The sequence below is a fragment of the Acomys minous genome, assembly GCF_964271855.1.
Source record: "Acomys minous genome assembly, chromosome: 9".
In the NCBI taxonomy this organism is placed as follows: domain Eukaryota; kingdom Metazoa; phylum Chordata; class Mammalia; order Rodentia; family Muridae; genus Acomys; species Acomys minous.
This window is the reverse complement of record NC_140490.1, coordinates 20397729-20412082: the sequence shown is the minus strand read 5'-3', so window position 1 is coordinate 20412082 and position 14354 is coordinate 20397729. Positions and strand designations below refer to the sequence as shown.

General features: G+C 44.6%; 1 protein-coding gene across 1 annotated transcript in view; it reads right to left on the bottom strand.

Moving 5' to 3' along the window:
- CACNA2D3 (calcium voltage-gated channel auxiliary subunit alpha2delta 3) overlaps positions 1 to 14354 on the bottom strand; it is a 798196-nt gene that overhangs the window by 219560 nt on the left and 564282 nt on the right. Inside the window, exon 14 of the mRNA XM_084794478.1 lies at positions 5663 to 5680. Within this exon, the coding sequence (XP_084650604.1) occupies positions 5663 to 5680 (18 nt within the window). The remainder of the gene's footprint in view (positions 1 to 5662; positions 5681 to 14354) is intronic.

Genomic DNA, 14354 nt, shown 5'->3' with positions numbered 1-14354 from the left:
TAGTATACTACCAAACACTGGATAGGACAAAACCACAGGAGAGGCATCAGCCGAGATGCACTTGAGTATGAAATTTGCCAAGTTCTCTTTCTCTTCAGCATCAGTGCTGCCTGCATAGGTTACTACAGACACACACAAATGATGACAGAGAAGAAAATACCAGTGACCACCATAGCTGAGTAATATAATGTCACCCAGACTTCTGACTCAGTGGCCATAGGACAAGCCAACTACACCTGCTCTATTTCTACTTCACTGGTCTTACAAACCAGATCCCATAACTTAGACTAGTCCGTAGGGCTACTGTCATCGTCCTTCAGACTGAGTTATGTTCCTATAAAATAGTGAATGATTTGGAGAGGAACAGGGTTATCAAAGTAAATTATAAATACTCACATGGGAAACCAGGGAAGGAAAAAGCTATAAGCACAGGCAAGTAGCTAACACGTCTCCACTATGGCGGCTACTGCATCTGCATGGCCTGCAAGCAGCTGCCATGGGCATTGGCCTCATCAGACCTGTAGCTTTGCAGACTTTATTCTTCCTATGTCCTGTCATGTTAATTCAACAGCTCAATGTACAGACCCTAAAAGTGGTACCAAAGATCAAGAACTGTTCTGTAATTGCTGAGAGGGGGGACGTGGACTCCAATTTTCCTCCCCAAGTTTGTGCCTAAAGAATTAGATGAGTAAAGAAATGAAAGGAGTGGGGGGGAGGGAGGGGAGGGGAGGGAGGGGAGAGAGAGAAGGGGAGGGAGGGGAGGGGAGGGAGGGGAGGGAGGGGAGGGAGGGGAGGGAGAGAGGGAAGGAGAGAAAGGAGCGGAGGGAGGGAAGAAGAAAGGGAAGGGAAGACAAGAGGGAGGGAGGGGGAAGATAAGCAGGTTTGATTTATATAATTGAATAAAAGTATTCCCCTGAAACATAATAAAAAGAAAACTTTTAGATAAATTAGTGCTTTCATTTATTCCCCTCAAATATGAGTACACAAAGAAAGTGCAAATGGATTCAGGGCTCCATATACCTTGGGGTATGGGGAGATTAATAAAGCAGTTTATCCTGAGAGAAGGAGCCAGACTGGACCTCCATTTAAGAAGTTAATTTATGCAGTCCCTCATACAAGTTAAGCAGCACAGAATATCACAGCAGGCACAGAACAACAGATCTTGAACCCTGCTGTGTTTGTTCAAGAAGGCAAGTTAAGCTATTCCTAACAGGAAACAAAACACAAGGCTGGGCCATTAAGCCGGGATCATTTTGCCATACTGTGCAGCCCTGAATGCATCAATTGCTGTTCCAAACAGGATTAGAGATGTGATTTGCTTTAACTATGGTTTGGAGAAAAATGCTTATGCCTTCTCAGAATTCTCAGGCTGAATTAACTAATACACTTCCAGGCAAGGCAGAGCACCCAAGAAACTGTCAAGAACCAGTTTGTGGCAAATCCTGAACCTGTATCAATGGTCAAAGGTGTTAATATCTGGACGAGGTCACCCACACAAACCGGTCAAGTTTAAGTCCATCTGACTAGACACTCAAGGTCATAGTACAGCGATTAAATCAAGCACTCAGTGAGCAACTGCCAGCCGTTCCTACAGACAGAACACACCAGAATGAAAGGACCTCTGTTCAGCAGCCTGAATGGGCATTTCGAAACAGCTTTGGCCGCTTTCACTGTGTGGTCCTTAGAAAATACAAGGCCTCCACAAGTAAAGAAGCACCCTGTAAAGGGAAATAAAAGCTTTCAAAGGCAAGCCATGTTTGAGTGGCTCTCTTTCCATAGAGTTCCACTAAGAAAACTGGTTCTGTTTCGATCAGCAAGAAGAGGCCCATGGGATGGAGTGTGTGAGACATCCAGAGATCCAAGAATTCATGGCTCACATAGTTCATAGATGTGGTCAACATTCTTAAAGTTTATCATGAGCTGTCGCCATCTCGTTGTTATCTCTCAGGTTGGAATTTATAAAGCCAAAAGTCAGCTTGGAAGTGTTTAACAGTTACAGGCAAAAACCAATCAAATCAGTCAATCAATCAATCAGTCAAGCAAGCAATCACTTTTTCCAATTTCTATTCTAGGAAACTGGCACAATAGTATAGGAGAGGCATACTGGGAGGCACATTGGAAGACCATCACTGTTGAAATCATGAAAATCATGACTTAGGCGCAAGCATCATTAGTGTCTGCTACATTAAACACAAGAAGGGTACCCAAATGGGACATTTGTAGACAAGCCAAGAGATTAAACAAGCGTGTTTACAGAGACATAACTATTTATAGAGAAAACAGTTGTAGATGAGACCGAGGCACATTCTAACAAAAAACAGTACAAACGCAGATGCCATATGGTCCAATGCATTTGTTCATGACATCATCAGAAAAAAGGGCCAAAGACATAGATGCTAGTCTGCTTCTCTTCACCCACAGAACAACAAACTTCCGGGTTTGCAAAGAACTCACTGTAACCATGTCCACGGTGGCAAAACCAATGGGTAATGTCAACAGTGCCCGAAAGACATCTCTCAACAAAATGGACCCTGAGCATCTTCACCTGGTTGGTGTTCCGGGCTCAATCTCCATTTCTAACTATGTAGAGCAGGTGTACCCCGGAACCGCAGAGTAGCTAATGAGGGGCTGGGAAATCTGCATGCCTGTTGGGTTCTTTTGTTGTTTCAGCCTGTTAGCTTTGCGCCAGAACCACATACCACATGAAGGGTCCCAGACCCCACCTTGCACACAAATGCTCCCTTGATCAGCTTTGGGGTGTCAAGGACCACATGAAATATTTGTTGAAACTCTACATGCTGTAAGTGTCTTGCATACAGTACCTCTGCACTAGACAGAGATAGAAAAGGCTCACTTGTGGCAAAACCAGAAAAGTAGCCCGACATTCTCATCAAATGACAGTGCCTGGAGAGGCTTGGTAAGTCACCCACTGTCTTTCTTAGATGGATGAAACCTAGGAAGAAAGCTAGCACGTCCCTTCACTGGTCTAGTAGCAAGCTGGGACATCTGAAAGAAGCTGAGGATTATGGGAACCTCTTCAGCCATGCAAAGGTATCTAGGTTGTCCCTGACAGAACTCTACAGACAGGGAGGAATGGTGACATGCTGTTAGGCAGGGAGGATACCCCAATCAATTGGATGCTCCCCTCGAAACCCTGCAGCCCACGTGACTGAAGTTTATACACACAGGGTTTCTCCAGAGCTGGGTGTTTTTACAGGAACTGTCCCCAGCATTACAAAACCATTTGAAATAGGACTCTTCATGTGGTTTTTAAGGTATGTATCATAAGAATGCAATGCTAGATTCCAGCTGCTGCACAGGCCACGGCCCTTCTCTGCAAGCCTTCCTTTTTACAGATGCCCAGCCACCCTACTGAGACTCTACTCCATCTATGAATACCAGCAAAGGGCCCTGGGCCAAGGACTCTCACCTGGGAAGTGAGGTTACACCAAAGAGATACTGGCAGCCACATATGCCACTCCCAAACCCCTTCCCTGCCTCCTGCCTGAGAATCAGAGTCTGACTGTAGGCTTGGGTTGTGATACCCTCCCATCCTCAGAAAGGTATAAAAGACCTCACTCTGCCACACAGACTCTTGATGTCACTCTTTTCAGAGCCCCCATTAACCTGTTGCCTCTTTCTTTGTCAATCAACGGCCATTCACTTTTCTAATAAACTCCTTACTCTTCTTGAACCTCACTATAACCTTTTCAGTATCTTAGCTATTTTAGTAGGAAAAAAAAAAACAACACCAAAACCCAAAAAGGACAACATGCTGAGAGCAGGAGGCAGAACTCTTCCCAGGCAAGACAGGGCTACCGGAGGGGGCTGTCTTTGGACTGTCTGCCATCTGCTGGAGACAGGGGAGGAATTGAGCAAGCAACTCAGGAAGCTTCCTTGCCTGGGTTCTATGATCACAGTAGCATGTCCCACTCTGAGAGCATGTGATGAGAGTCAAGAAAGGATAGCAGGAGGAATGAATGCCATGACACCATCGCCGTGGAGAATCACAGAGGCCACACCCCTGGCAACATTGTTCTTAGTGCTGTCTGCCTTGGTTTGTCTGGACTTTGTTTTAAGATTCCATGGTTGATAGCATCCCCGGTTCTTGAGGAATCTTCTCCAAGAATGTTTTTGTATATGGACCAGTGGAATTGACTAAACGCCAGTGAGGTAAAGTAGGTCTATTTCTGACTTGTTAAGTCTCTTTCTAAGATGTATTTGTTCTCTACTGTGGGCAATTAAGAAAGTATGTCCTATCAAAGACATGAAGCTTTCCAAACAATGTAGATGCGGACCATATATTTACTCTGGAAGCTGTTGCTACCCTGGGTTACTTGAACTTTTAATGAAGTGTGCAGTCCTTGTGTGATAGCACTGAAGTGTAATCAAACACTGCCATGAGCCAAGTCACACACTAACATGTCTCGCCTTGTTTAAATACCTCAGATATATCTGAGTAATTGTGTAATGATTTCTAGGCCTCTGGTTGTTCCATATGGTCCAAACAGACTGTCTTTTGCATAACAGTTATGCCCTATCCCTGTGAGGAGGACCCACAGCATTCTGCACTGACATGGAAGTCTCAAGACACTGCCTCAGTTTCATGCAGGCGCCATACCTTAACTCTTCAAATGAAACTGACCCACATCTGGTCTCCAGAAACTGCTGTGTCTTCTGGAAGGCTTGCTTATGTTTGTGAAGTACATGAGAATAATGCAGCAGGCATCGCGTGACATTTTCTTTAATACCATAACTCTCCTTAGGATACAACAGCATGCCAAAGGGACAACAAGGCAAAGCCACCACTGAAACCACATGAAATCTTTTTGGATAGAGAACAGTCTAGATGGTATATGGAGGTCATCTCCGATACACAATGAAGACCAGTGAAAGGGTCTGGCCCTCGGCATGGCCTCTATCCTAATGTTCTCTGGCTATTACAGGCCATAGACAAGAGGAGGAACTATACTTTGAAATTTTATTTATTTTTATTTTATGCATATGTGTGTTTTGCCTATATGAATGTGTGTGCTGTATGCATGCAGTGCCAGAGGCAGCCAGAAGAGGGCATCATATCCCCCGGAACTGGAGTTACAGATGGCTATACGCCTCCATATACGTTCTGGGAATAGAACCTGGGTCCTCTGGAAGAGCAGCCAGTGCTTGTAACCTCTGGATGATTTATTCAGCCCAAGAACTACTTTTGTAATTAATGAAACCCATGGGAATTTCAGAGTCCAGTCACTGGTCCAGAATTTAAACACACTCGCTAGGCTTGCAAATTATCTACATTATCATTCTCTCTGGGAGAGTATCCCAGGAAAGGCTAGAATGCTGTCTTTGATCTCAACTTACCCTTGACCTCAATCATTTTACAACTCTTAGGAAAATGCTTGGGTATGGATTCACTCTTTAAGCTCTGGCAATGAGAGGGTTCTCTGGTCAGACTAATGTGGCAGGACAGGACTGGAGACTGGGGGTGAGGTGAGGTGAACAGAGCCTAAGGATCTCTGTGTCCTTGTCCGACTTTTGGGTTGTGAGGTTGTGGGAGGAAACCCTTTCACTGGTCATGAACAGAGTCAAATGGACAACACCGCAAACATGCATGACTGTGAGTTGTGGGAAAGAAATGACTCGGACTGGACAGAAAAGAGATTACCTTTTGAGCCTGAGGGAGCTGAAGAAGGGGGAGAAAGACAAACAAAAAGAAAAAAAATAGCGTTATATACACAGTTAATTGTAAAACATCATTGAGTTGCCACTGGCAAATGCAAAAACCAAAACAAGGAGGAAAGTGAAGGAAATAAGATCAATCTCAGGTCACTTTTCAAGTTTAAGCCATAGCACAGGTTACTCAATGCACTGTCCAAGTTCGTGGCACCAACAGACACTCTGGGATGTTACACCCATAGTTTGGGAATGTCCATAAACCAAAGCAGTGGGACATCCTCCTATAGAGCTGGCCCTGAGGCGCTTCTGTCCAGATGGCCAAGGACACAGCTCCAGGCCCAGCTCCTTCCTCCTACAGACCCTACAGGCTGGGAAAGGATTTCTGGAGGTGGTTGTTACAACCATAAGGAGTGGGAAGCAAGGAAGAAGAGTTGTTGATGTCAAGTGGGTAGAGGTTAGGCATGATGGGAAATGTAGTAAAGTACATGACGACCCCCTGTATATAGGATACCACATGAGAATCCACAGCAAAGACTTACCCAACCCATAGCTCAACAACACCAAAGTAGAGGACTCCTGCTATCCATAAAGGTAAGCTTGTCAGAACAATGTTCTGATTTTAAGGGCAATTCTCCTCACTTGGCAGTATATTAACTATTCCTTTTATTGGTGGTTAAGGAAGAATAAAACAGGTTTGTGCATGTAAAATAAAGTGTATATGTGCAGAACAATGAGAAAACAGTCAATCCATAAAACAAGACACAACAGCTTCGCCAATGGTACAAGTAAGGAACTGAAATTAATAGGTATGCAGAAAACAATGAACCAAATGCATGCTATGTATTGTCTATTTTCCTATATTGAAATCCTGGTTTCATGCCACTGCACTGTGGCTGCCATTTTACATGCAGTCCTTTGAAAGGCACGTTTCTAATCTGGGATGGGATTAACGTTATCCCTGTAATCAATACCCCATCTAGGGATTACATCAACTTTTCATCACATAGACTAATATTTTTGAGGGTGAAATTGCCACCAGCCACTACAATCAATCCCTTTATCTGCATTTTCCCATTAAGTCTCATGAATCAATGCCAAGCACTTCCAACCTTCAGGTGAAAATGAAATGGAAGCTAGAGGTGCCTCATGGTTCATAAATTGTGGCTGGAGGCTGTACTGTCAATCCACAATGAATAAAGACCCTTAAGACTTTTGAATTGTCCCTGCAGACGTTCACCGTCTCTCTAAACTAAATCCAGAAGTTGGAAAAGAGGCAAGATAATGCAATGAGACCCATTAGCTAGGGTCCCCACTTAGTGTTCTGCCTTTATGCTTCTCTTTATTTTGGAGCTACAGATGGAGCTTAGACGAAGGTAGAAAGGATTAAGCCAAAGAAAATGACTTGGATTTGAGACATAGCTCCCCAGCGAAAATGAGAATGTTTATAAAAAGCACATCAGGAAATCCTCACCACTCCACTTCCAACTCTTCTCCCAAAATGGCTGCCCCTGTTTAAGAAGAGAAGAGCCCAAGCATGTATCTGTGATTCCATCCTTCTTGGTAGGGCTATAGCTACAAGAAAGGAGAGCTGACAAGGATTTAGAAGAGAAGTATATCAGGACAGGCTGACAAGATGGCTCAGCAGTAAAACTGCCAGCTGCCAAGGCCGATGACTTTAGTTCTGTCTCCAGGACCTCCTTGGTAGAAGAGGGAAAAACCCTACTTTTAACAGTTGCCTTCTGACTTCCAGGCACATACCATGACCCACCCACCCACCCCTTATGCCCACACAAAACAAAATATGTATCAAACATCTTTCATGCAATGAAAAAGAAACCTGGAGCACAAACACTGTAGGGTGAAGAATCCTTCGCATTTGTGCCCCGAAATGTACAGAGATATGGCAAAGTAATAAGTAAATGAATGTCCACATGGAATCCCAGAGAGGCTGTGACCACTGACAGAAGCTGCCCTTTCTTCTTTCCTGAAGCTTCGTCTGGTTTAGACAGGAAACAAGCCTCTGAAAGAGACACCCACTTAAGAGAGGCTGAGAAGGAAAATAAGAGAGTAGGCCTTTGTGGTGATGTCCTCAGTTTAAGACTAGCCTCAAACTCTCCACAAAACATGGACTTGCCTCAAAAAATAACTCATAAGAACAAAGAGCAGCTTTTGCATTGGCGCATTGGGTTAACGTAAATTACAGTTTGCTATGCCCTAAGCAGGTTGGCCCCCAGGAAGGCGCTTCAGAATAGAACAGGACAGATTTAGATCAGCTCATCTGTAGCCACAGATGCTACATGTGGGAGTAGGCACCCCCAACCCTCAGTCACCTAGCATTCACAAGTAACATGTAGAGCCCGGGGCTGGGAAGCAGATCAATGAACCACTAGGTCTGCCTTAGCTTCTTACTGGATAGCCAAGGTCAATGCTATCTGGTCTTTGGCTAGTGGGCTATATTAAAGAAAAGGGGAGGGATCAGAAGATGGTTGAAGGACGGGTCAGATCTTGGCTTGCCAGTATGTTTGACTCAAAAACAACTCTGATTGCCTAGAGAACAACTGTGTTCAGGCAGAGTTGAGAAGGACTCTGATGTTTGAGGTCCATGAGAAAGAATATCATAGGCAACGCGTTAGCAACCCTCACCACAGACCGAGATCGGGGAAATGGTCTTGCACATGATGACCACTTAAGGTCTCATTTCATCTTTCTTTTTAGTTCTAAGTAATTAATAATTGACAGATAGGTTTTTATATCACTATCCCTTGTTAGGTCTCCTTCAGACTGTAGAGATGAGATTTATCCTGTGTCTGCATCTGGCATTCTTGCCCCTATGAATTTGTTCCCTCCTTGTAAAACCAGAAACCTCATCACTAGATAGACCAGGGTTAAAACCAGGATAAGAAAACTAAGGGAACTGCCTTTAATCTCCATTTCCCAACACCACATGTTCATTAAGCAAACTGATGCCTTTCAAGGGAAGAAAAACATTTTCTTCTAGAACCGACAGGAACCTCTTGGATTCTTATATGGGATAGACTCGCTTATGTACACATGCGATAATCTTCCTGCCCATAAATATGCATCAGGCAAAGCTGGAAGCATCTCTTTTTCATAGGGCCATGGAGGGACTTGACTCTTTCCACACTGTGGATGATGTTTTCCACAGAGCCTCCTTGTTGAGCATGGCTTTCCGTGGGCCTGTACATTAGTAGGAGAGACTGGGTGCAGGGGGACTTCCTGTGAGTCATCACACTGGAACATGGAAAGACTCAGACTGTGTCCATCAGGAGAGGAGGAGAAGAGGACAGTGAAGAGCAAGTGACAGAAATAATAGTGGCAGGCTGGCTTATGTGACATTCTCCAGGTGTCAGATGCTTGGCTAAATGCCAGCTGTATCTCTTTTTGTCTTTATGTGGGTCAGATATTAATATTAGTTTCCATTCACAGATTGGGAAAGATACAGCATTTAGAATAGTCAAGTACCTCCCCAAGGTCACTGTTCTGGTTTCCATGCTGTTGCTCTCATAAAACACCCTAACCAGAAACATCTTAGGCAAGGGGAAGAGCTTATTTCAGCTTATAGGATAGAGTCCATCATTGATGGAAGTCAGGAGAGGAACTAAGTGGGAACTTGAAGCAGAAGCTAAGGAAGGGGTCCAGCTTAACTAGTTTTCTTAGATAGCACAGGACTACCTTCCCAGGGAATGGCACCACCCACACTGGGTTTGGCTGTCACATGTCAATGAACAATCAAGAAAGTCCCCATAGATATTCCCACAGGAAAATCTGATAGGAGAAATCACTCAAACAAGACTCCCTTCTCAGAATACTCTAGGCTGTGTAAAGTTGATAACTGAAGTTCACTACGACAATCACCCAACCCCAAAATGTTCATGCTCAAAGTCCAGTCTATGTCTCCCAACCTTTGATAGAACCAGTAGGATCACAGCAGTTTCGCACGAACATTAAACAGAGCTAGTACCAACTCAACTGCCTGAAGACTTTGGGAACCTAACTTACCACACGAACATCACCCATATGTGGAAAGGGAGATGAAAATCTTGGCCCTAAATGGAGTCCGCCAAACTCTTTAGCACATCATTGTGTACTTGGTGCAGCATGATGGGTATTAACATGCCTTCTGTTGTCACAGATGTTCACACATGCTCTTCTCTTACCCGAGAACCCTTCCTCATATCCTTCCTCCTGAGCCTGGAAAATACATACTCCTCTAGATGTTACATGGCATCTTCCTCCAGACTTAGAAATTTTCCTTCAGGAGGGAGGGGATGGGATCACAAGGCCTTGGAAATAAACAACTCAAAATCTTAGGAAGTTCATGAAATTGGCAAGATCTACAGTTCTTCTCTCCAAAGTTATGGGACGTTGTAAACAGCTGCTGGAGAGAGAAGACACCTCTGACTTGTCAAGCTGCCTGCAAATCATATAGAGTGCTCCATGAATACAGCTTTTGTGAGTTTTCGCCCATCCTTTGGTGGGCTTTTTGGTTATGTAGCTACCTTTATGTCACTCTTGATCTTGTAAGTGCTCCAATAGACTCACGAGTTCTCCAAGTTTGACTGTAGTGAAATGGTCATTTGTATTTATCATTGGTTGCGTATTTGGGATAAACATATCTTTGTTCTCAACTCTCTAGGAAAAGTGATACACTGCCAATTGTGTCGCTAGTTCACGGAAGCCTTTCTAAACTCTCCATCATCTAACGCACTACATTATACACACTGCCAGTTGTAGTAATTACCATCCTTTCATTTTTAGCAACAGAATTCCAAATCTTAGGAAGACTTTGTGACCCTCATAGACAGATATGGTTAAGTGATTTCAGCTGTGGTCGGTGAGGTGTGCCTTAATGTGGCTTTTCCAGCTGGTGCCTTTAAAAGGACTTGTCCCATCCTACTCTCACAAAGGTAGATGCAATAGAGGTTTTCTTGAGGATGGGAGGTTATTTTAGGATGTTGTGAACAGAAGAGATGTGATTATTATAGCTATGGCATGCTAGCCACTATTTAAAGTGCCTCTCTTCTGTTTACTAAATGAGAACTCACATAATCTTATTGAGTAATCTATATTATAATCCCAGCCAAAGGATGGAACTACAAGATCACATAGCCATGTAACAGCGAAGACAGTCTGCTCAGTAGTTTTTTTGTTTGTTTTGTTTTTGTTTTTGTTTTTTGTCAACTTGGCACAAGCTAGACTTATCTAGGAAGAAGAACCTCAATTTACAAAACGGCTCCATACAGCTTGTCCATCGGAAACACCATAGGGCATTTTCTTGATTAGTGGTTGATGTTGGCAGACCCAGCCCCCAGAGGCAACTCTAACCCCTGAGCTGGGGGTCCTGAGTTGTGCAAGGAAGCAGGCTGAGCAAACCATGAGGAGCAAGCCAGTAAGCAGCACCCCTCCATGGCCCCTGCTTCAGTTCCTGCCTCCAGGTTTCTGCCTTGAGTTCTTTCCCTGGCTTCCTTAAACTTCAAAGTTTAAGGTGAAATGAACCCTATCACCACAAGTTGCCTTTGACTATGATATTTATCACAACAATAGAAACTCTAAGACAGATGAGTTCTGAGGAGGTCAATGAAGTGGTCACTGAAGCAGGCAGAGAGTAGAACATGCATGGCCCTGGTGGAGAAGGCAGGCAGTGGTCTGTGAGAATCAGGAGGGCATGGTGGGAATTAGTAGGAAAGGAGGAATATTAGGAATGTCTCTGAGGTTTTTTGAAATAGATACATTTTTTTTAAATGGTACTATGTTGGTGGCTGTGAGGAAATCGTATTTCAGTAAAATACTATGAGTTCCATTTTTAAATGTTTTTTGGTTTGTTTTGGGGGTGTTTTTTTAGACAAGGTCTTAGTATGATGCTCTAGCTATCTGTCCTAGAACTCACCATTTAGACCAGGCTGACCTCAGACTCACAGTGATCCACCTGCCATTGCCTCCTGAGTTCGGGGATTAAAAGTATGCACAACCATGCCCAGCTCCCAGAGCTCAGTTTTATTTAACACTGACATGAATTTAAGATCCCTTGGTCTTGGGTCTTGCAGAAGGAAAAGGAAGGTAGGCAGGTGCAGAGATGGGGCTCTAGTCCACAAATGCCCTTGGTTTCTATGGCTAAGTCCACAAAGTCCCTTGAGAGGTAATCCTGGCAGAGGAGTCCTAGATTTTGGGGACTATTCACTCACTGGTGGTCTGTGCACTGAGGTGGAGTCTGCAAATGAGAAGCAAGGGGTGAGGCAGACAGGTCCTCACAGAGGCCAAGTCCTGACGCTATGATAATCAAGTGCTTTTAAATGAGCCATTCTGTCCTGAGGAGACAGGCGTGACTAAGTTCCAACTTCTCTCCTTCATTTCATTTCCACCTCAGAGTTTCACACAGAGTCTCTTGGGGGTGACCGCAGGGACAGCCATCGCTCTAGTTCAGTGAAGTTCCAGAGTTGACTAGCCTCTATTCCCCCCCCCAAAAAAATAAAACCCCAGTAAAGATCTATTGATCAAAACAACACATGTCACTAGGCAATACGTAAAGATGAAGCGGGAAACAAAGCATTTTCTTGCCAACTGTCTTTTTAAAAGCCTGGTCTACATATGCTGATTCCATTTGCGGAACTGGCCCACTGCCTAAGGTCTTATGAATGAGCGATAAGTCCCTGCTTGCTGCAAAGGTTCAGTATGCTCATTTTCCCCCTGTGTGGATGCTTGCATTTATAACCACCATTCCTTTGCACTGGGCAATGTGGAGAAAGCTCCTAGCTCCTCTGCAGAGCAAAGGGAAGGTGTGTGGATTGGTTTGGTCTCTTAACCTGCAGCAAGGAGGGCACGTTCTCTGCAGAGCTAAGATTTGGTACTACTTCTTCTTTCCTCCCGTGTCCATTTCTGTCACCCTCTGCTCAGCCACCGTTGCTGCTTATCTGGCCTCCTCAGTTGCACTCTGACCCCTGAATCCTGATCCCCCTAATTCTTTACTTTGCATCCAAAATGATCTCAAAGTATAAGCCTGATACTTGTCAGCTTTGTTCAGGTTTCATAGGTGTCACACCAAATCATTCCATGGTGCTTTCTCAGGCTGGAGCTTTAACCCTCACCCCATGCTAACACTCAGACCTCCTCATGGAGCCCCCCTCGTCATCCACTCACATCTACTCCTCTGAAAACTGTCCCCGCTCTCTACCCAAGTGTCTTTCTATGCCACCAGCCTGCATCATCTCGGTGAGCACGCAGTACATTCTGAGTTCCTCCTGTTCTCTTGCCAAGTTGTTATTATTACCTCTGCACATAAGAATTCAGGACTCATCCAGGGCCCAGATCTAGCCTACTCACTAGTGTAGCTCTAAGGGGTAGACAGACCTGTGCCTGGGCATGCATTCAGCATTGTCATTAGAGGGCAGAGACTGGAGAAGAAAGAAAATAGAAAACAGATCAGAGAGAGAGAGAGAGAGAGAGAGAGAGAGAGAGAGAGAGAGAGAGAGAGAGAGAGAGACAGAGACAGAGAGAGAGAGAGAGAGAGAGAGAGAGAGAGAGAGAGAGAGAGATACAGGATGGAGGAGGGGGAAGGAAAAGGAGAAAAGATAGACAAGAGGAATTAAGGAAGGGAGGAAGAAAGAAAGGGGAGATGAAGAAATCAAAGAAGAAGGGGAAGAATAGAGAAAAAAGGGAGGGAGGGAGGAAGGAGAGTAGGGAGGGAGGGAGGGAGGGAGGGAGGGAGGGAGGGAGGGAGGGAAGGAGGGAGGGATGGAAAAAGGCCTTGTCATTCGACATACCAAGTTATCAAACACTACCTCTACCCCTTCTGAGACATGAGTGCCTGGGAAACAGTCATCTCTGCACTCCAGATCTCTCATCTGTAAGACTACTGTAATGACACTATTTGTGGAACTTATATGAAGCCTCCATGGGACACAGTACATCGTCAGTCTCTACAGAGGCACATAGCCCATAATAGTTTTCTTTGATCACTGTTATTTACACCTTGATATTGCAGCATTCAAACATCTCATGGTTTGTGCCAGCCTAGAGTCTGAGAGGTCACAGTCACTGAGGCACTGCGTCAGATGAACTCACAGGTCTGGTATCCACAGCAACCCAGACCATCACTTCATGCTATCGTATGGGTATGTAAAGAACCAATAGCACTTGCATAAGGACACCAGGTAGCAAATGACTCTTACAGTGGACATACTTCTCTGTGTTCAGCATCCAGCTTCTTTCATGCATACTGTCACTGTTCCCAGAGCCAGCATCTAGTGGATAGTGAGCAGATGTTCATGCGCTAGCTTGGTACTTTCCCTTGGCTCTGGCCACAGTGATTGGCTCAGATGAAGATGTGATCCAACCTCATCTCATCCTCTTATAGAATAAGAGCTACTTCCATCCCTTTAGGACCCCTTTCCCCTCCCAACTAGACTCTGAAAAGATGAACAGCTAGGGAGAGAGAGAGAGAGAGTATCAAATGGGCCTGAGAGCACAACCAATACCCGGCAGACGGGCACATGACAGGAAGAATTTAGAACAGCAGTGTCAGTGAGCTCCACACCAACCACTTGGCATGAGCCACTGGAGTGGCTGAGTTTTTAATCACTGGAACCTTGCAGCTGGCCATTGCTAGGTACACACCATAGCAAACTGGCTAGATTTCCCGTTGACACATTGAGGGACTCATCCAA